The sequence below is a fragment of the Solanum dulcamara genome, chromosome 4 (genome assembly GCF_947179165.1).
Source record: "Solanum dulcamara chromosome 4, daSolDulc1.2, whole genome shotgun sequence".
Classification (NCBI taxonomy): domain Eukaryota; kingdom Viridiplantae; phylum Streptophyta; class Magnoliopsida; order Solanales; family Solanaceae; genus Solanum; species Solanum dulcamara.
Window position 1 is genome coordinate 7,123,417 of NC_077240.1, and position 20,465 is coordinate 7,143,881.

General features: G+C 33.8%; 2 protein-coding genes across 4 annotated transcripts; one reads left to right on the forward strand and one right to left on the reverse strand.

The window, feature by feature from the left end:
* The first annotated feature begins 292 nt into the window (after positions 1-292).
* On the forward strand, positions 293-7,359 carry LOC129885859 (thiamine biosynthetic bifunctional enzyme TH1, chloroplastic). 3 transcript variants are annotated; one of them, XR_008766149.1, is made up of 11 exons: positions 293-472; positions 565-837; positions 923-997; positions 2,050-2,125; positions 2,200-2,275; positions 2,642-2,776; positions 4,045-4,109; positions 4,253-4,380; positions 5,255-5,499; positions 6,282-7,063; positions 7,157-7,359. XR_008766149.1 is itself a non-coding variant. In XM_055960323.1 (10 exons), the coding sequence occupies exons 1-10, from the start codon at positions 416-418 to the stop codon at positions 6,811-6,813; spliced, it is 1,662 nt and encodes a 553-aa protein (XP_055816298.1). In that variant the 5' UTR covers positions 293-415; the 3' UTR covers positions 6,814-7,106. The 3 variants fall into 3 exon arrangements, 2 of the variants coding, with proteins under 2 accessions (XP_055816298.1, XP_055816299.1); XM_055960323.1 differs by lacking the exon at positions 7,157-7,359 and having other exon boundaries at positions 6,282-7,106; XM_055960324.1 differs by lacking the exon at positions 7,157-7,359 and having other exon boundaries at positions 572-837; positions 6,282-7,106.
* A 1,564-nt stretch (positions 7,360-8,923) lies between these two features.
* LOC129885860 (serine/threonine-protein kinase SRK2B) lies at positions 8,924-13,289 on the reverse strand. The gene is made up of 9 exons (XM_055960325.1): positions 12,535-13,289; positions 12,269-12,343; positions 12,038-12,139; positions 11,784-11,837; positions 11,577-11,669; positions 11,396-11,488; positions 10,901-11,005; positions 10,716-10,814; positions 8,924-9,646 (listed from the first exon to the last, which is right to left on the reverse strand). The coding sequence occupies exons 1-9, from the start codon at positions 12,652-12,654 to the stop codon at positions 9,314-9,316; spliced, it is 1,074 nt and encodes a 357-aa protein (XP_055816300.1). The 5' UTR covers positions 12,655-13,289; the 3' UTR covers positions 8,924-9,313.
* Positions 13,290-20,465: the final 7,176 nt, after the last annotated feature.

The window sequence follows — 20,465 nt, forward strand, 5'->3', positions numbered from 1 at the left end:
TTAAAAGAGAATCTTAAACAAATCATTTTAGAAAAAATTACGTAATTATCCATTTTATTTTATTATAATTTCTAAAATTCCTTATCAATTAAAATAGTTTCAAAATCCCCTCTTAAATACATTACCCTCTTCTCGCTGATACATATCTATCTTTCTTTCAAGATGTATTTAAAAATCAAGAATCTAAAATCAATAAATTTTAAGAAATTTTATAATTTAAAAAATAATAATAAAAATAACATAATTAGCTATTAATATTATAGATCATTTAGTGCTCCATGCCACTAATTGCCACATATCTATCCGGCGAAGAATCACAATTTTCTAGTGATCCACTGTCTCGTGCGAGTCTCGCGGGTAAAAATAGCCGTACCCGTGGACTCTCCACTTTCCTATAGCTCCATCCATCTCTCACATGGAGCATTTCTGCTCTCAGGTTCTATCCACTTCCTTCTCCACTCCTAAACCTCAGGTAAAATCTCAATCCTTCTCTTGCTAACCTAAGATATTTACTAGGTTTGCACCTGTTGTGAACTCGATCCTCATACGGATTTCAATTATTAGATTCCAGTGTTGTTGAGTCCCCGTGTAGCTTGCACCAAAAGCTTTCATCAATATAGGTTTTCGCATCTCAAGGCAATGCAAGACGATAAGTTTTCCACTCCTACGCCGTGCGATGAGTCCAAAGTTAGAGTTCCACATGTTCTGACGGTCGCCGGATCCGATTCCGGTGGAGGCGCCGGAATTCAAGCGGATCTCAAAGCTTGTGCTGCTCGGGGAGTGTATTGCTCCACTGTGATCACTGCTGTTACTGCTCAAAACACCGTAGGGGTTCAGGTATTAAGACTCTCCATGAGGTTACAGTCTGTTAATATTTTGCTATTGTGTTCACCTTTGTGAATTTTGTTGTGGTTTATTCCAGGGTGTGAACATTGTGCCAGAGGATTTTGTGGCAGAGCAGTTGAGGTCGGTCCTTTCCGATATGCCTCCCAATGTGGTAAGTATATCATATTAATGTCTTGATGTTCACATCCAGTTGATAATTTTGTTTTTGGTAAGGTATACATTAATTTGAGCAATTGAAGTAAAAGTCCCGGTCATTGATTGAATTATCAACAGTTCTAGCCACATGGGAGTCAAGTTATGATGCTGCACAAACTGGAATATGAGTATTTTTTTTGGGATTATGCATATATTGCCAATTTGATGCTCGTAAGTTTAGATTTCCCAGCACAGGTTCAGTGGTGCTTGACTCTATGATAGGATTATATTCCCTGTTTACTTCAAACTCTTTGCTTTTATGTGTCTTTCAGTGTTGTCATTGAAAACTGAATTGATTACTTTTCTCCAACTGTATAAAACTTACATTTTAAGTAATCTAAAGATACATCGAAAGACCTATGTTGCTTGCCACTAGCCCACGACATTGTTACAGGAAACAACATATTAAGAAACTCATAACTACCTAGCAATAATTGGTATAGATAATTTAGGAGGAGAGGTATGATGGCTGAAAGTAATGCAGATAGAACATCCTTTATAAAGGAAATGATTGGCTAATTTACTGGTTTTCCGAATTACCAGGACCATTTTCTTCAGTGATACATATTGGTCAAATTCATGCTATTATTATTTTTCAGTTTTCTTTTTGGAATCCAAATGTCACCATATATGTGAAATTAATTGGCTATTTGGTTCGTGGATACTCATGGGATAAAGAGAGTTCCATGTTTGGTTACCGTTAGCTTTGGGGACACTGGGATCTGATCGTGGAGGGGATTATAATCCTCTTTTATTGGATAATTTTATACCATGTGAGAGGTGGGATAGAATGGTTAGTTTAACAAGATTGACCCACCTCTATACCTGATTCGATGCGCTATTCAAGTCTTCTCGATTGTATATTTTGCACAACTGAATATACAACTTGATCCAGTATTCAAGCCATACATGGAAAGAGTAAACCAACATTATTAGGACTAAGCAGTCTGCAATTTCCATTAGTGTCTCAGTAGTCTATGTTGCGTTACAGCACTAAGATTGTCTTAGGTGAAAACAGGCATGCTTCCGTCAACTGGCATAGTGAAAACCCTCTGTCAAAGTCTGAAGGAATTCCCCGTACAAGGTACACAATATTTCTGTTCAGTTTTTGAAATTTCGACGACATTAACTATGCTGCTATCAAATGCTTGAAGACAGCCTTGGTGGTTGACCCCGTTATGGTATCCACAAGTGGACATACGTTAGCTGGTCCCTCTATTTTGGAAAGCTTTAGGTATGTCACCTTGAGAGTGATATTCTCTTTCCATGTCCTCCGTGTAAACTCATATGTGGATTTATTGACTAACAATCTTTTATTGTCAAATTTTCTGTTGCCATATTCATGAAATATACAACAAGCTCTAAACTTCCTATACAGACCTGCTATCTATGGTCAACTGTCACATGCTTGGATTAAGCATGACCATCATTTTTGTGATAAATCTTGGAGCACAATAAATGAAACTTCATTGATATATGTACCGATGTAATTTTCACATTTATATGCTGTAATGTCGTGTGAAATCTTCTACATTTATTCTTTATGTTTCAACTCCTTGGATAATCATGTGTAATCATAGCCTTTCATTTCTGATAACAGGGAGGAGCTTCTTCCCATGGCTGATATAGTGACCCCAAATTTGAAAGAAGCTTCTGCTTTACTAGGCGGTGTGCCTTTGGAAACAATTGCTGACATGCGTTCTGCTGCAAAAGCAATACATGACATTGGTCCAAGGTTAACTTTTGAGATTTTTCTTTCAGATAGTGAAATTGATACCTTGACCTTGTACAAACTTATGGCCAAAGTCCATTTGATTGAAAAATTATCGAGCATAGCTCTCACTTACAAGAGAGAACTAAATACCTTTTAAATCATTCAAACCATCATTTGTTGTACAATGTAGCACGACGCCTTATGCATTTCCTCTACACAAATTCAACAACCCTGTCATTCTCAACCTAGTTTTATTGGTGATATTTTATATAGAGGTGTGATATACATGAATTCTACATTTCGCTTCCACAGAACAGGCCTTAGTACTTAATTGCATATTGGTCTTAGCACCCACACTTGCAGTAAGTCTTCATGTTCTGCTATTAACTACAATGGCCAGGGTTCAACAACTTAGCACGCTTCATCTGTGATTGCCGGAAATATGAGGCCCAAGGTGTTGATGAGTCAACCAAAAGCATTATGAATCATTAGAACTATAATCCATTCACTCATGTAGCAGGGAGTTATACGCATCTCATATCTACAGCTGCATGTTATGAAAATGAAAAAGAAGATTTTCACTTTCTCCAACACGAGAAGACTTTGAGGAGATCTTCTGTGAATGGATCTATGCCTGCTTCATCTTTCTTGGAGGGAAAATTAACTTGAGAGTTAACTACAACTGAATAAAATAGAACTTGCAGATGTGCTGATTATTTGATAGGCTCTCTGTAAATTTCTTTTTGCACAGTAGGGTTCTTGGCTTATTTGTATTATGGTGCTGCACTATCTTAGTGGTGATTATACCATATATATATATATATATATACTTATTTTACCACCTTCAAAAAAAAAGAAGAAGAAACCTGTAGATGCTTGAAAAAGGGGTTTAAGGGCTCATTTTCTGGGTGCTCTAAACAGAGTAACTTCAATCCTTCTCCAGCTTCTCCTTGACTTGGGGCTATAAGAGTGGGAGAAGAATGGTCGGCATTTCAAACAGTGGAAAATGCTCTTTTGCATATTTGTAGGTTTAAAATTGTTTAGTACTTCGGCAATAAAGAAATAGAATAAAGTCCTGCAAAGCTTATACTGGTTTAGTTCAAGTTTTTTCGTACAAGTTCAGAGTGTAGTGAAATTAGGGAAGATCTACAAAAAGTAAAAAAACAAAACCAATGCAATTAGGGAAGATGTGTATTGTGGATTCTCTTCTTTTTATTATATGTCACAGCTGAGTCTCCACAGAGGATTTTGTCTTCTGATGTGTTAAAATCTCTTAATTTCTTGGACAGAAATGTACTCGTGAAAGGAGGCGATCTCCCTGCTTCTTTTGATGCTGTGGATGTGTTCTATGATGGTAAATGTAGTAATTTCTTGAATTTCTTGAGATCTTTGGGAATTAACTGTATGCTTGTTTTTGTTCGTACGTGAAAGCTTGCATGATTCTTGAATGCCTACATGGGCTCATACATGTTACGCTCTTTTCAATTGATCCTATAGGGAACGATTTCTATGAGTTTCGGTCTTCACGCATAATGACACCAAATTCTCATGGAACTGGCTGCACTTTGGCTTCTACTGTTGCAGCTGAACTAGCAAAGGGTTCTCAAATGCTTTCTGCTGTTAAGGTAATTGACTTAATATGCCAGTTGGATATATGCGAATCTATACATTGCTACAAAACAGATTGTACATTGGCACAAGGTCAGGATTTTATGGTGTAAAGGAACTTGAAAGCTTTGGGATTTATCAGGTCTGTTATGAGGTGGCCATAGACTAGACACCTAACCACATAAGAAAATAAAATCCAAGCATAAAATTTTGATTAACTAATACAACATTTATTTTGCAGCATAAACTCTGGATCAATAGTATAAATTCTGCATAACTAATACTACAATTTTAACCTCTGGTATAAAATTCTGCATAATAGATGCAGCTTTTAGTTTGCGATATTAAGCTCCTCACTGTTGTTAATGCCTGCATAACTTGTGGGGGATTCTTTGTATTCTTTTATGTAGAGTAAAAGGTGAAATAAGAATGTGTATCTGAACACTAAAATATTCTTAATGTAGACTACTTAACAATATAGAAACCTCCATTATTATTCGCCTTTTAGAAAACATTACCAAATTTTTCACGGCATAACAATCCTTGCATTGTAATTCCTACAAACTAGTCCACGATCCAAACAACCGCTTAAGGTGCAAGTACAAACACCTTACAAACAACGTTTTGTTGGTCTTTGTTTGCCCTTCTCCTGTTTGTACCTTTAATGAGGCAGTGCGAGGAGGGGTAAGAGTACATCAAATAACTCTTACGGTAGTCAAAATTCACCCTCCAACGATCTTCCTCTCCTTTAAATAATTATAGGTCCGTGATAGTCGAAAAGATTATTATTGGATTCTCTGTTGATTATGGAATTTGCTCATTGCTTCATTTGATTTGACTTATTTGCCAAATGATGCATCTTTTCTTTTATATATTTTTGGCATTTGCCAGGTAGCTAAATGCTATGTTGAAGCAGCCTTGTCTTATAGTAAGAACATTGCCATTGGAGGTGGGCGTCAAGGTCCTATGGATCATCTTTTGAGGCTTAAGAGTAACGTTCAGCGACGAACTTTTGATCCTTGTGATCTCTTCCTCTATGCTGTTACTGACTCATGGATGAACAAGAAGTGGGGTCGTTCAATAGTTGATGCGGTAAAGGCTGCCATAGAAGGAGGTGCCTCCATTATTCAGCTGAGGTCTGTGACTTCTTTGAAATTGGTTCACTTTCTTTCCCTCTCTCATTCTTCCTTTTGATTCCTCTGAGTAAGAAAGAACTGAGGACTGTATTTTACTGAACCTGGGGTGGAGAGATCTATAAATATTAGGACTATAAATACAGTAGGATTTCATGCTCAACCAATGTTAGACTGCCTCCATCGCACATGCATGGCTGGATTACTGGAATGTGGATAACATAATATGGCAGGTCAAAACATTGAAAAACATAACAACAGGGATTGATTGATGTGTCTTTGATACCATGTGAAGAAATTGACATTTGACCCAACTCAACTTTAAAAGTCACCCTAGAGCATATAAGGTGACTAAGACCCGTTCTCTTAGTCGATGTGGGACTTAACACAGTTAATACTTAATAGCAAATAATGTCTTCAAACAGAATTGACAATAACAATCAAAATGGCTGACTGATTTTAAATTGCATAGTTGGCCTCTTTTGCGGCAGAATCATTAACCTATTGAGAATATCTTCTCAAACTTGAGAGGCATTTAAGTAGTGCCCCGTGGACTCAAGATCAAATGGCTCCTTTTTTTAATTTTTTTTAATTAATGTAAACTCTGCAAGATTTTTAAGAAGTCAGACTTATGGATGTTATAAGCTACTCCCTCATTTCAATTTATATGGCGTAGTTTAACTGAACACGGAATTTATGAAAAAAGAGAGGATACTTTTGAAATAAGAATTATACCCCGACTTGGATTTATATTTTGATGTGGATTTTCTTGATTACAACTACAGGGAAAAGGAGGTTGAAACTAGTGATTTTCTGGAAGCAGCAAAAGCTTGTTTAAAAATCTGCCGAGTTCATGGTGTTCCTCTGCTGATTAATGACAGGATTGATGTAGCTCTTGCTAGTGATGCTGATGGTGTTCATATTGGGCAGTCTGACATACCTGCTCATGTTGCACGGGCTCTTCTTGGGCCTGACAAAATCATTGGTGTATCATGCAAAACACCGGAGCAAGCTCAGCAAGCATGGATAGATGGTGCTGATTACATCGGCTCTGGTGGTGTATATCCAACCAATACCAAAGAGAACAATAAGACGATTGGTTTGGATGGCCTAAAAACTGTTTGTTTGTCATCCAAATTACCAGTTGTAGCCATTGGCGGCATAGGCATCTCTAATGCTCAGGCTGTAATGGAACTAGGTGTCCCAAACCTGAAAGGCGTTGCTGTTGTATCTGCTCTGTTTGATAGGGAATGTGTTTTGACTGAGACCAGAAAGTTACTTGAGGTGCTGAAGGAGTCAACCAAAATAGTGAACTGAAGAAATGCTGGAGATCACCACACATTCTCTTACAGGCAAAGCAACCTCGATTTTTGTTACTAAAATATTTCTTAGTCAAATTTTTGAAAGTGAACTTTGCGTCTAGAGAAGTAAATGCAGGCACCGGAATTTTGATATCCTTTTGTCAATGCTGTCCTAGATAGGTTTATGATATTTCATTTATCTTGTACAGTAGGAGGCTGAAACTAGTGCAAATTCTTGAAGTTTACTGTACGTGTTCATTGCCAAGGTTGATGTTTTTCTTTGCCTTTCAAATTATTTTTGAAGTCATATGCCTCTCAGAGATTTCTGATATTTGTTATATTCTGCCTCGCCATTTCAGGCAGATTTTTGTGTTGGAATTAGAGGTTCTCTTATTAGTCCAGCTTTTCAGTTGGCGTCTTGGAGATATTTATCTATGCACGGTAAGTGCGAAGTCTGGTTAATCTGTAGCTTTGGCTAATCCAACAAATCATGGAATATTGGAATGAAAATAAGCTCAAATGTTATGGAATAGATATAGAAGAAATATGAAATATTGTTTGACTTGTTCATTTAGTACTTACTAGTTATTACTTAATATACCGTTTGCTCCAATACTTGGATATTTTATGCTTCTTTCGTTTTAATTTGTTTGACCTATTTTTTTTTAGTTTGTTTAAAAAATAATTTCTTTATTTATTTTTTTAGCATTTTTTTAATTCCAATTTTTCACGTGACATGTAAGATCACAAAATTAAAAAATATTTTGATACAGTTGATGTATTTTTAATACAAAATCATAAGATTCAAATTTTTTTATTTTCTTCAATTTTGTGTCTAGTCAAAATAAGAAGACTAACCTGAATAATTGTATTTGGGGTAAAGCATCTAACCCCAAAGTACTTCCAACTTGCACATGAAAAAGATTAAAAAAGAAAAATATTTGCTTGAAATAGTTCTAAAATGACAGTATTGTGCGTTTGAGCTAAACTTTTAATCATATCTCGTGAACAATTTGCTTATTACGTACATCACATGAAAGTCACTTTAATTCCTTTGTTTGGATAGACAAATGTCAAAGGGATTAAAAGTTTTATTGCCATTTTCTTGCTTCAATCTCATTCACGTACCAATCAATTTGTAACATTATCAATTTTAAGTTGATTTTTCAAAAAGAGAAAACGACCTTTTTCGTTGCTCGCACGGTGTGGAAAAAAAAAGATTCTACGCTGTCATCATTGCACTTGTTTCCATTAATTCTTTCAGATCCAAGTTGCAATCATATAAAAGAATAAATAGCAAAAATAGTATAATAGGTTTGCCTTTTCCCCCTCTCTACTTCCAATGGAGTCTTTGAATAGTAATAAACTAACAAACCAATATATAGAACCCAAGAAAGCAACTGTTATGCTCCATACATTTTAATTTGTTTGTCGTGTTTTTTCTTTTCGCAATTCTTCAATTATGAATTTTCACGTGACATATTTAAGATCATAAGATTAAAAGACAATTTGATACATTTAACATATCCTTAATTTAAAATCATATAATATAATTTATTTATTTTTTAAATTTGATGTCAAGTCAAAAATAACAAATAAATTGAAACGGAAAAAGTATCAAATATTGAACGTTGAAAAATACAGATGTGACTGCTCTTGCAAGTGTCAATTGAGTTGGAATGTCATGTTTCTCAACCTTGCTTTCACTCTTGGCTTTTCTAACCTTATTTTCTTTAAGAGATAACAAAAGAACGGCCTGCTTTATTCTAATTTACAAGTCATATTTTGGATTATTATATCAAATATAGAAGGTTGCTTAAATAAAATCTAAAATCAGATGAATCGGTTAAAAGAAGAATTAAAATAATAATTAAATATGTGGTAGTGTCCTTTACTCCTAGAAAGGTTGTTTCCGGAGAAAACCCAATAATTAAATTTTGTATGCTAATTAATGGCATAATATATGATATTCTCTTATATATTACACATGTAGTATTTATTGGGTCTAGTTCAGTATTAATTTTTTTCTATTTTAAATAGAAAAGTCCATACACTTGCAAGCTATATGTTAATATTGACGAGTTCAAACATCAACAGTGATAACAAAACCCATAATAAAAGGCAAATAAGACTGCAAGACCATCACAACCATATTGCATATATCCAAGATGCATACAACAAAACTCACCAAAGTTTCCTGCAAATTGCAACTCAAGACTCAATTGAGGTTCAACTTCAGTACATCACAATGCCTTAGTCTTATAGAAATATAATTCACAAGCTTCCTTAACTCAAAACTCGAAATTTACAAGACTTCTTTTAAGTTCCACACAACAGAAAAAAGAAAATCTTGACAAGACCAGGAAATGCCACACTTAAAAGCTATAGTTTTCTACAAGCAAAAAGGATAAAGTAGGCCCAGGTGAAACAACTTTTACACAACCAGGAAATGCCAAAGACATAAGTAGGCCAATGTGTGTCCACAGTTCTGAGCGAGCAAGGAAGATAATTTACGCTTAGGTGAGACGAACATCCCCTAAGCTTTGATGTGCTTGTTTCACTTGTTTGTCATATTCGTCTTCTTCTTCTTCGTCCTCCTCCTCCACTTCTTCTTCTACATCTCCTTCCTTTTCTTCTTCTTCACCTCCCCAGCCAAAACCTGAGACTGAACGGGAAACTGGAGGAGGGGTCTTTGCTTCTTCCACAATTTTCATGATCTCCTCCACGCTCTGAAGCGAAAATGTCGGGTTTTCTTTTCTATAATAAGCTGCCTGTGCTGCTTCTGTCAATTCCCTAGGCAAATTCTTCAAAAACCATGGGTGCGACTTTATATCTTTGATTGTAATTCTCTGCAACATAAACCTGCTTATTAGACAAGCCACAATCTCCTCCAACTTAAACTCTGTTATAACTTCCTCATTTTTTCTTTTTTCCCTCTCCAATATGTTAAGAACTCCAGGAACAGAGAAATGAAAGATGAAAAATTCAATACTAGTACATATATTTTTTATTTATGACATGTTACAGTATTACACACTTTATACTGTTGAAAGTTGGAAGAGATGACAAAGCAGACATTGATTCAGGTTTTTTCAAGGTTAAGATTGCAAATGCAGACTGCCATTACAATTATAGGAACAATTACAAAATCACAAATTACCACCAAATTGAGATATCACTTTATTTCCCCTCTGGATGATTCTGATTCTCTCATTTTGAAAGAGAAGTAAAGTTACAAGGAATCATTAATCCAGTAGTACCTGAATTTTAAAAAAAAACGACTACCCCAACTCCATTTGTTTCGAGGTGGCCACAAACTATTAGAAGATAACGTCATCCTTTTGGGGAGAACTGATCGTTTAAGAATAAGGCAGGTAAGTACGATAAGATCTGACGGACTAAACAACACTGCTTTAATTAATGGCACAAGCAATTGTTGTACTCCTTGACATTAACTCAATTTTAGTTGGAGGATTAAACAACACATTAACCTGACAAGAACCATGGAATATGGTTATCTGGTTGCATTCATCTAAATGAGCAACGACGACTCACTCCCAGAGTACAGGGGTTACTACTGGGATGAGGGATGAAGCTCAGATCAAGCAAAAAAGGGTGTTGGAAGGTTGACGACTTAACGTAATTTTCCATCATATCAAAATTCAAAGTTTTGGTTCAGATAAGGGGGATCCTGGATATATATTGTAACACTAATGACCTAATTGGAGGATAATCTATCAAATGTGTATGGCTGAAATAAGATGAAAATGGCACCAAAAAGGCCAAATGCATAGACCCATTGGGTGAAAGTAAATGATGCTTCAAACACGTAACATCTCTATCAGATTGTTAAGACCATTAAAAATTCAAGCAAAACCTCCGCTAGAATACACCCAATAAAGATAGAAGAGAGCATACCCTTGCTGAATTGGCAACAAATATGCGAGCGAGAAGGTGCCTACAATCTTGCGATATGTGAACATAGTCAGGAATCTTGTACTGTACCGCCATTATTCGCTGGAAAGAGAAACATCAAAGCCAAATTAAAAAGAGTAAGCATCGCATGGAGTTCGTCGGATATGTGAAGACTTGAAAATACTCACTTGAATAGTTTTCCTGAAGTTCTTTGGATCCTCCTGGTCTTCAAAAGGGTATGCCCCAACCAGCATCACGTAAAGTGTCACTCCACATGACCAAACATCAGCCAGCTGAAATAATTCACAAGCGAACGTTCGCAGCATAAGAATAAAGATCAGTAAAAAAACTCAACCTTTAGGAAAGAAGGGGAAGGATGTAAACAAAAAGATGTAATATACGCAATGATGGAAGCATAACCTGGAATTCAACAAGTCATAGAGCGACCAGTTACAGTGGTTTCTTACCAAGTCTAGTGAGACAAGTTATAGTGGTTTCTTAACAAGTCATAGAGCGGCCAGTTATAGTAGTTTCTTAACTACTCATAAGAAGAAAGGTAATATATACTATAAAATAAATGACACACGTGGTAGAAAATTCAGCTCCACACAGATGGATGCCAGAGAAAAAACATTCGCATAATGTCTTTCCACCAAACGTAAAAATTCACATAATTAATCTACCTTGCCATCATATTCCCTTCTGGAGAGGACCTCTGGAGCAATATAAGCTGGAGTTCCAACAGTTGATTTTGGCCTTGAATGCAACAGGGACGACTGCAATTGCAGGAGAAAACTATGAGCATCTTAGTGATCCCTATGGGGATAATATGTCTATATCTGCGATTCAGCAGAACACATAAACCTTTGAGTATCCAAAATCACATATCTTCAAGCGTGGAGCTGCACTTCCATCAAGAAGGGTATTCTCCAGCTTCAGATCTCTATGGCATATTTGCTGCAGAGGCAATGGAAATTTGAAGACGACTAAGCTCCCTTAAATTAAAAAGATGGCATTTTATATGTTCACAGTTAATGAATAGTTTTCTGTAGATTCTTGTAAGTTGCTCACCATGTTGTGACAGTAGTGGACTCCTGAAATAAGCTGCTGGAAAAAGTATCTAGCCTGAAATGATAGCAGCAAGAACCAAATGAGAGAGGCATTAAAGATATGGTATCAAGGCTCTTGAGATCCCATAGGAGTGGCCTTTTAAAATTACAGAATTCTAAAGAAGGGCCTTCATCACAATTTCTTTATCTTTCATAATCCTATATACACTGGTATGCGAGACTCGTTATTGACACAGTTAGAAATTTCAACTATACCTCATCTTCACTGAACCTTCCTGCATTGCAAATGCGCTCAAACAGTTCTCCACCAGCTGCATATTCCATAACAATGGCAAGATGAGTGGGAGTCAATACCACCTGCATCTCACAAAACAAATGAACAACAGTAAGGCCAGTTATTACTCCACTTTTTCTCTCCATTTTCAAAAGTAAACTCAATTAAAGCAATAGGTACTGCAAAACAGTAAATGATATGAACACACTTGCCTCCTTGAAGCGAATTATGTTTGGATGTCGAAGTGATTTATGATTAATGATCTCCCTTGCTACATTCTCATCAATCTACAACAAAAGTGGTATCTCAAATCTAATGGAAGCTTATATGATATTGCATATAAAAAAAGAGAGTGGGGGACCTGGTTGATTAAAGAATGTTTAACCGATAATTAGGGGGGGAAACACAATAACAATAACGAAAACAATGAGCATCTGAAGATGTTAGATTGATGATAAAAGACGTTAATTTTGCAAACCTTGTGTCCTCTCTCAATGTATTTCATTGCCACAAGCTCTTTGGTCTCCTTGTTCCTCATGAGCCTTGCAACACCAAAATTCCCAGACCCTATATCCTTCACAAGCTCGTATTTCTCCATCTTCTTATCCTTAACAAACTTAACTATATATATGAAATCACAAAAAAATCCCTTAATTCAAAACCACAAAATCCACCAAAACTTGAGCTTCAAACTTTCTTATCCAATTTCCCTTTCAAACACCAATCAAACCCAAATTCTGCTGCAAGATGCCAAATTGGGAATGTGGGGGTTTTCAATTTAACAAATCAAAGGGTCAATCTTTAAAGCAATTTACAAAATACCCAAATAATCCCAAAATCCAAACTCCCAAAAACCAACCTGAATTCAACACCTTTAAGCTGAATTACAACGTGATACGAACCAAGATCAACATATATGCACAAAATCAGAAAAGGGTGTTTGAGAATCTGTGAATTTTAGCAGAACTAGGGTTTCTTGAGACACAAAGATTGGGAAATTGTGGGCCTTTGAAGATGGGTAAAACGAAATTGAGATGGGGTTATGGTGGGAAAAGAGGAGAGAAAAACAAAATCAAAGATTAATTAGCAGAGATTTGAAGCTAAAGCAAGGAATCTACTAGTGTGTGTCTGTGTGTGTGCATGAGACAGGGCGAGAGATTCTACGAGTAACAGGGACACAAGTGCATAGAAGTGTGAAATGGTGAACAGAAAAAGTGAAAAAAAGGAATGAAGAATATTTTTTTTATTTATTATTGAAAGCTCATGCGTTAAAGTATATCTTCCCTATTTATGGTACTAGTAGAAGTAATATAATGTTTGCTTTTTATTTCCTTAATTAATTCGTTTATTTGATAGTAATATTGATTTATTTATTATAATTTTTTTTTAAAAAGATGTGGTGATTTTTTAACCTTTTTAGGATATGTTTGGTGCGGAGAAAAATATGTTTTAATTTTTTATATTTGATTAATCAAAATATTTTTAGAAATATATTTTTTATGAAAATAAATTCTTTAAGAATTAAAAAAAAAAAGACTTCCTCAATGAAGTTGGAAAAATAAGTTGCATATATGTTTATTGTTCTTCCGCCGCTCACCCAAATCCCTCAACTCTCACGACTTGACCATCCTACCTCTGGCCTCCCCCCCCCCCCCCCCCCCAACTCCCAACTCCCAACTCCCCCCCCCCTACAATCTTCATTTCAATCCGCCTCACAGTTAAATATTTTAGAATAATATTTTTTTGCTTACTCACCAAATATTAGAAAATAAATAAGAAATCACTTATTTTTTCAAGAAAATATTTTCCTCCTTAACCAAACACATCCTTAAAGGGTATGGAATTGTCGGTGAATTCGGGTCAAATCAGTGACGCGGTGGCAACAGTCTGATGTCATGATCCAATATTAAAACGTTTGGCCCAATCCAGTCCAACATCTTTCTTCCTCATGAGAAATTGTACGGTTACGATTAAAGTTTGCCCCGGCAATTCATGTTCCGTGTTCGGTATCAACCTTTAAGTTCTTTACATGAATTAATTTTAATAATTTCTTATATATAAATCCTATTTTACGTGTGTATTATGACGGAAAAATATTATGTGCCCTTCAGAATTTGAAAGTTATAGCTTTGTAAATACATGTACTAATCTTCAACTCTTCAAGTATTGTTATTTTTAAATTTATATATGAAATTATTCATACCTCCTTTTAGTTTACTTTAAAGAGAGTATACTCCTTATCAAGCTTTTGTTCAAACATTCAGTATGAATTAATGATTTTAGATGAGAGTTTGGACATGTAATTTGGAATATTTGATATCATAATTTCAAATTTTAAAATTTTCCAAAGAAACACGATTTGGGATTTCAAATCAAGATGTAAATTTATTTTTTAAAATATAAAACTTAACAAATCCATCATTTCAATTTCTATATTAAAAAAAACTCATATTCGACTTGAAGAGATTGTCCATATCATATTAAATAATAGTTAGTGCGTACAATAGACCCTTGTGGTCGGGCCCTTCCCCGGACCCTGCGCATAGCGGGAGCTTAAGTGCACCGGGCTGCCCTTTTTACTATTATCATTGACTAGTGAATCTTTATAAAATTTATGAATTTAAAATTTTATAAACACAAACATTTATTTAAAAAGAGATGTGTGATTTATCAATGTGTCACCTTAAGATATTCTTATATCTGTTTATTAACTACTATAATTGTCTCATTAGGTAAAATTATATAAGAATTTGAATTATTTTGATAGTTTCCACAGCTTGTGAAATTTTTATGTTTATGAGAAAAACATATATAACTTCAAAAATCAAAGTTGCATATCTTAATAAAACTTCAACTTCATATCAATCTGATTTTATATCATAATTTTAAATCATATGTCTAAACAGATCCCGAGTTTAAGACTAATATGGCTAAAGAATGCCTCCCCCTTTCTTGAGATCTATTTTCTCCGCTTTTGCTTGTGTCATTTTGTTGAAATTATTTTGTTCTTCCTTCAACTTCATCCTCCCTTTCTGATATAGGTAATGTTCTAGTACACGATAAAATAGTCAAAGTAACGCAAATTGGCTGGCTTGTCCCAAACTCTATCTTATAGTACTACTATTTTAGATTTGTTACATAAATTTAAAATATCATAATTATTTAAAAGGTTAAGTAAAGTAAACATCGTCATTTGAAAATAGGACATTGCTCATTGTATTTAAAATTATATTAAAACATCGTTATTTGAAAATAGGACATTCCTTGTTGTATTTAAAATCTATTATATATATATTTCAAAATTCTTAATAAATTTGGAGTTCTTTGTTCACATTTCAATTGAGGGGAAGTGAGCATTAGAATAGAACATCTCAATTCTAGGGGCTTGGGAAGCGGTAAGAGACAACACGATGAAAGTTTTGACTTAAAAAATCATCTTGTATACTAAAATGGATTAATTTCCATTAAGTTTATATGTATTAAAAGTAGTAGACATACAATTTCAAAAATAAAATAAAAATACATATTAGTGAATGTATCTTAAATTACGATTGAAAATGAAATAAAAAAATGAATAAATAATTATTTAGATTGAGGCGTGTATATCTCATTCTCTTATAGTAAATTTAAGCCCACTGCAGTAAATTCTTTATCGGTCCAGCAACATAACTCTTAACTTGTCCCCTTAAGGATAAAATAGTTTGCCAACGACATATAAATCAGACAATTTTGAATTAGTCGAAGCGCCCAAAGCTCCACTAATAAAAATTAAACACCTTCATTCAAACATAAAATTACTCCCTCGACTCTTTTTTTTTTACTAGATCAACCTCAAATTATAAACATAACACAGTTCGTTTTCATCTACAACATACTAATACTTTTCATCTTTCTCATATTCACAATACAAGAAAGAAATTTTTTATATAGGTATAAGATTTCTTCCTTAAGTAAATGTTAAGAAAGTGAATAATAAATTAAAATATAGTGAGATAATTTGTAGGATATAATATGGATAACATATTAGAATAATTACATGAATTACAAAAATTAAAAAATAACGAACACTTTATGCACTTTATTCCTACTAAAATATGTCAATAGTCATGTACTTTCGCATTTTGATATTGATATAAAAATGCCATAAACACGAATCATACATATGTTATGATTTGGTTGGTAGTTGGAACTAGGGAAAGAACATATAATAGTAGTAAATTTTGTGTTGTGAGAACAATTGTATGTCAAATGCTTATATCTATTTTTTCTTAAGTGTTTGTTTTAACCAATTTTGGCAACTTTCAGACATTAAGTATTAATAATAAAGAGATTTATTCTGATATAGGAGTACTTCTTTTGAAGAATAGAAACTTCAAATTTTTTGTAAATCTGATTTACTCTCCTAACAGTTAGAGTTAACTTTGAACTATAAGTGATCGTTTAATTTATGGATATATATAAAGAGATAAAATCATAATCGGGAGGAATCATTTAATTTGAAATATAAAATTAGTTTTTATGTTTCTCAACATAATTTTGGGACCTTTAGGCTTGAAAGTCTTCAAACGAGTCAGGAGTTGGAGATTATGCAAATCTAACTTCAGGCAACGTAAGAATTTCAACTTCAATCTTGCCTGATTGAAATTTACTTTTGAGATGAAAGAATAAACATATTTCACCAATTTCATTTTATACGATGATATTTAACTATATTTAAAGTTCAGTAATTTTTTTGCTATTTTAAGCATATCAAGATATTTCTATGGATATAAACGACAACTAAAAGTATGTTTAGAGTGCAATTGTTTATTATAGAAATTTGACATGTTTTTTTGGAATTACTGAAAATAAATTAGCATCACATAAAATAAAATAAGAATACGTGTATTATCAATACTCGAATAAAAGTACTTTAAAATATATGTTTAAGTAGGCCATTAGTAATACATAGCAATTCGTGTATTATTCACTTTTTTATTTTATTTTATATTATTATCAATCCATATTGTAATTTTTGCATTCAATTTGAGGCAAATCAACCCCTAGAATATCATATTTATACCATAATGCAACTAAGACTGAATTATTGTTCTACATAGAGATTTGGTACAATCCAATAAATCAAACTCATATCTAATATTTGTGTTTAAAAATTAACTAACTATTTATACATAATTTATTCAAGATTTAATAAATTACTTATTAAAAATTTCAAAACCTATAAATTAAAATTTCTAGCTCCACCTTATGCAACAAAATCTTATAGTGAGATTAATTGGATTTGAATTAGTGATATTTTTCTCATTAACGTATGAGTTTATATGACATACTCAAGGATATATGTTATTTGCGGATGAAACGGTGTTGGTAGACGAGAAACGTAGTGGAGTCAACTATAGATTGAAAGTTTGGAGATAGACATCAGTGTCTAAAAGTTTTAGGTCAAGCAAGATTAAAACAAATACCTGAAGTGCAAGTTTAGTGACATAACAAATGAGAAAAAAATGGATGTAAAGATCGATGCACAAGTCTTATCCAAAAGAGAAAACTTCAAGTATATTGATTCCATAATTCAAAGAGTCTAGGAGATTGATGATGATGTCACACATCGTAATGGAAGGATGGATGAAATATAGGCTTTCGGCCAAGGTACTATGCGCTAAAAATATGTCGCTAAGGTATAAAAGTAAGTTACACAAAGTGGTGGCTAGACCAACATTGTTGCATAGGATAAAGTAATTGCTAGTAAGAATGCACACGTCCAAAAGATAAATATAGCGGAGACGAGAATGTTTAGATGGGTGTGTGAGCATTTTAAAAGAGTTATGATTAGGAACGAAATTATATAAGCAAGGGAGAGTGACCTTTGGGTGGATAAAATGAGATAAACGAGGTTGAGATAGTTAGTACATGCGAATAGGAGGTTCACACATGCAACAATTAAAAGGTGTGCGAGGTTGATTGTAGTAGGAACTAGGAGAGGTAGAGGTAGATCGAAAAATAATTAGGGGCCAGAGAGGTGATTATCCTTGACATAACACAATTTCAGCTTACTAAGGATATGATCTGAGATAGAAATATATGAAAGTTGAGGATTAAAGTAGAAGGTTAGTAGGTGGTTTACCCCATACCCCCTTCCTTTATTAATAATAGTAACTAGTAAATACATAAAAAAAAATAAAAAAAAATATTTTCTCAATCTTTATTGATAAAATTATGTTGGATATGTATTTATCTATACTATTATAAAAGCACGAAAATAAATATTGATTGACCAAAATATCCACTAAAAGTTAAGTTACTTATTTGTCCTTTTGAGTTAAAATTTTCTCCGTCTAACAAATTACTAATGATATAAATGTAATTTTATACAAGGACTAAATAAAACATATTTCTATCAGGTCTAAGTTTGCATGATATATATTATTCATGTAATACTAAAAGCTCAACATTAAATCTATTTCAATTAAATCTATTTCAAGCAAACTATGAGTAGGGACTTTCTACAAGTTTTATAATATTGATTGATCAAAATATTCATTAAATATTGAATGACTTTTATATCTTTAACGAGTGAATATTTAATAGTTATAACTTTAACTAATTGCAAAGTCCTACATATTTACATAATAATTAAATAACAATCATTTGAAGAAAATAGTAAATGACAATTTTGTCTGTTGTAGAAAAATAATAAATGATAATTTCATCTATTAAAGAATTTTTCAATAAAGGACAAAATGTTCAATCAACAATTCAATGAGATACAACCTCCCTTCATTAACTTTTTTTCCTAAATTTAAGATGATTCGAGACCCTACTTCTGGATCTTAGATCGGATCGGAGTCAGATCTCAATTTGAGTGTCGTATCCCGAGTCAAAAATTGAGGTAAGATCCTAGGTAGGGTGTTAGGGTTGGGTCCCAAGTTATATATCAGGGTAGAGTTTCGTGTTGGGTGTCACTACTAAAAAATTATGAAAAAATGATGCAAAAAAGCAATGGACTCGACACAAAACTGCGTCGCTTTTTTGGTCAAATTCTATGAAAAAGCGACACAGTCACTTCCGTTTTTTTTTTCCTCAACGCTTTTAAAAAAGCGACAGACAGGGTCGCAAAAAGCAACGGTCTGCGTCGCCCCTAATATTTTTTAATTAAAAAAATACAAATAAAAAAATGACGGACTCTGTCATTTAAAAAAAATTAATAATTAATTATTTAATATAAAGGGAGAGACTGTATTGTTTTATTTGATTTTTTTTTCAAAAAGCGAAGAATAAATGGTCATTGTCCGTCACTTTTGTTCTTGGTGTTTTAAAATTTTTCCAGCAAAGCGACGGACATAGGGTCACTGTCCGTCGCTTTTCTGAAAATAAAAATAAAAATTTTGTAGATAAGCGACGGACTAAAGAACTATGTCCGTCGCTTTTCTACAATAATTTTTACCGCAAAATTCTGCAGTTTCTGCTGTCCATCTGCAATTAAAATTCAATTAACTTCATAGCAATTCAACCCATCCTAACACAACTAACAACAAACAAAATACGCAAAATACATAATAACAAACATAATTAAATACTTAAAACAAATAAAGTCATAAATTAAAACGATTTTAAGGCTTTCAAAATTAACAAAAAAATTCAAAATGTTCATAAACACAGGGAACCTAATGACTATTTGCTATGTGTTCATTACTGTCGTTGGAGTCATCCGGAGTTGACCCTCTTGAATGACGGGACGGAGGCTGATGGGCGAGGTTGAGCACTTGATCTTTGATTTGCTCAAATTGTTCATTCAAAATTTTTTGCTCCTCAACCCTTTTTGCCTCAAATTCTGTCAATGCGTGTGTAAGTTCTGCAATTTGCTGAGACATAGCAGCTATCTGAACCTCGTCATTGGCCTTGGCTTGGCGTGACGATCCAATACCTTTTAAACCTGATTAGAGTCATCGTACATCATTTCTATAGCTCATTCCATATATTCGGCCCTTGTGGCTCCCTCCAACCACTTTTTCTGTCCAAATTTGAGTGGATTGTTCGGGTGTTGGCTGTACCAAATCTCTCATCTCACATATGTACCGCTCATAATCATGGTTTTTCATACCTATTAACTTTCTTTTATTCAGATCTATCCGTTTACCCAAATTCGAAGCACATCCCTTAGGTATTCTCAAATTTTTAACTCACTCACATATTTCACGTTTCTTATCCAATGTTAATGAAAAAACTGGCTTTAGGCTTGACAATTTTACCATTTTATAGTTCTTGCAACCACAATTCTTTTCTCCTACAGTAATCCTTTAAGTCCATTCTAGCTCTTGGATTGTCTTTTGTCTTGTCTTTAACATCTATCACCTTGTTAAATAAATTGTCAAAATAATTTTTCTCAATGTGCATCACATCAAGATTATG

Excerpts from the sequence above, each read along its gene's own strand:
- LOC129885859 (XM_055960323.1), top strand. The coding sequence starts at position 416 with ATGGAGCATTTCTGCTCTCAGGTTCTATCCACTTCCTTCTCCACTCCT. Across the intron at positions 2,126-2,199 it reads GAAGGAATTCCCCGTACAAG|CCTTGGTGGTTGACCCCGTT; the intron begins GTACACAATATT and ends GCTTGAAGACAG. Across the intron at positions 2,777-4,044 it reads ATACATGACATTGGTCCAAG|AAATGTACTCGTGAAAGGAG; the intron begins GTTAACTTTTGA and ends TTTCTTGGACAG.
- LOC129885860 (XM_055960325.1), bottom strand. The coding sequence starts at position 12,654 with ATGGAGAAATACGAGCTTGTGAAGGATATAGGGTCTGGGAATTTTGGT. Across the intron at positions 10,815-10,900 it reads ACTTCAGGAAAACTATTCAA|CGAATAATGGCGGTACAGTA; the intron begins GTGAGTATTTTC and ends TTCTCTTTCCAG. Across the intron at positions 9,647-10,715 it reads TTGTTGCCAATTCAGCAAGG|AGAATTACAATCAAAGATAT; the intron begins GTATGCTCTCTT and ends TTTATGTTGCAG.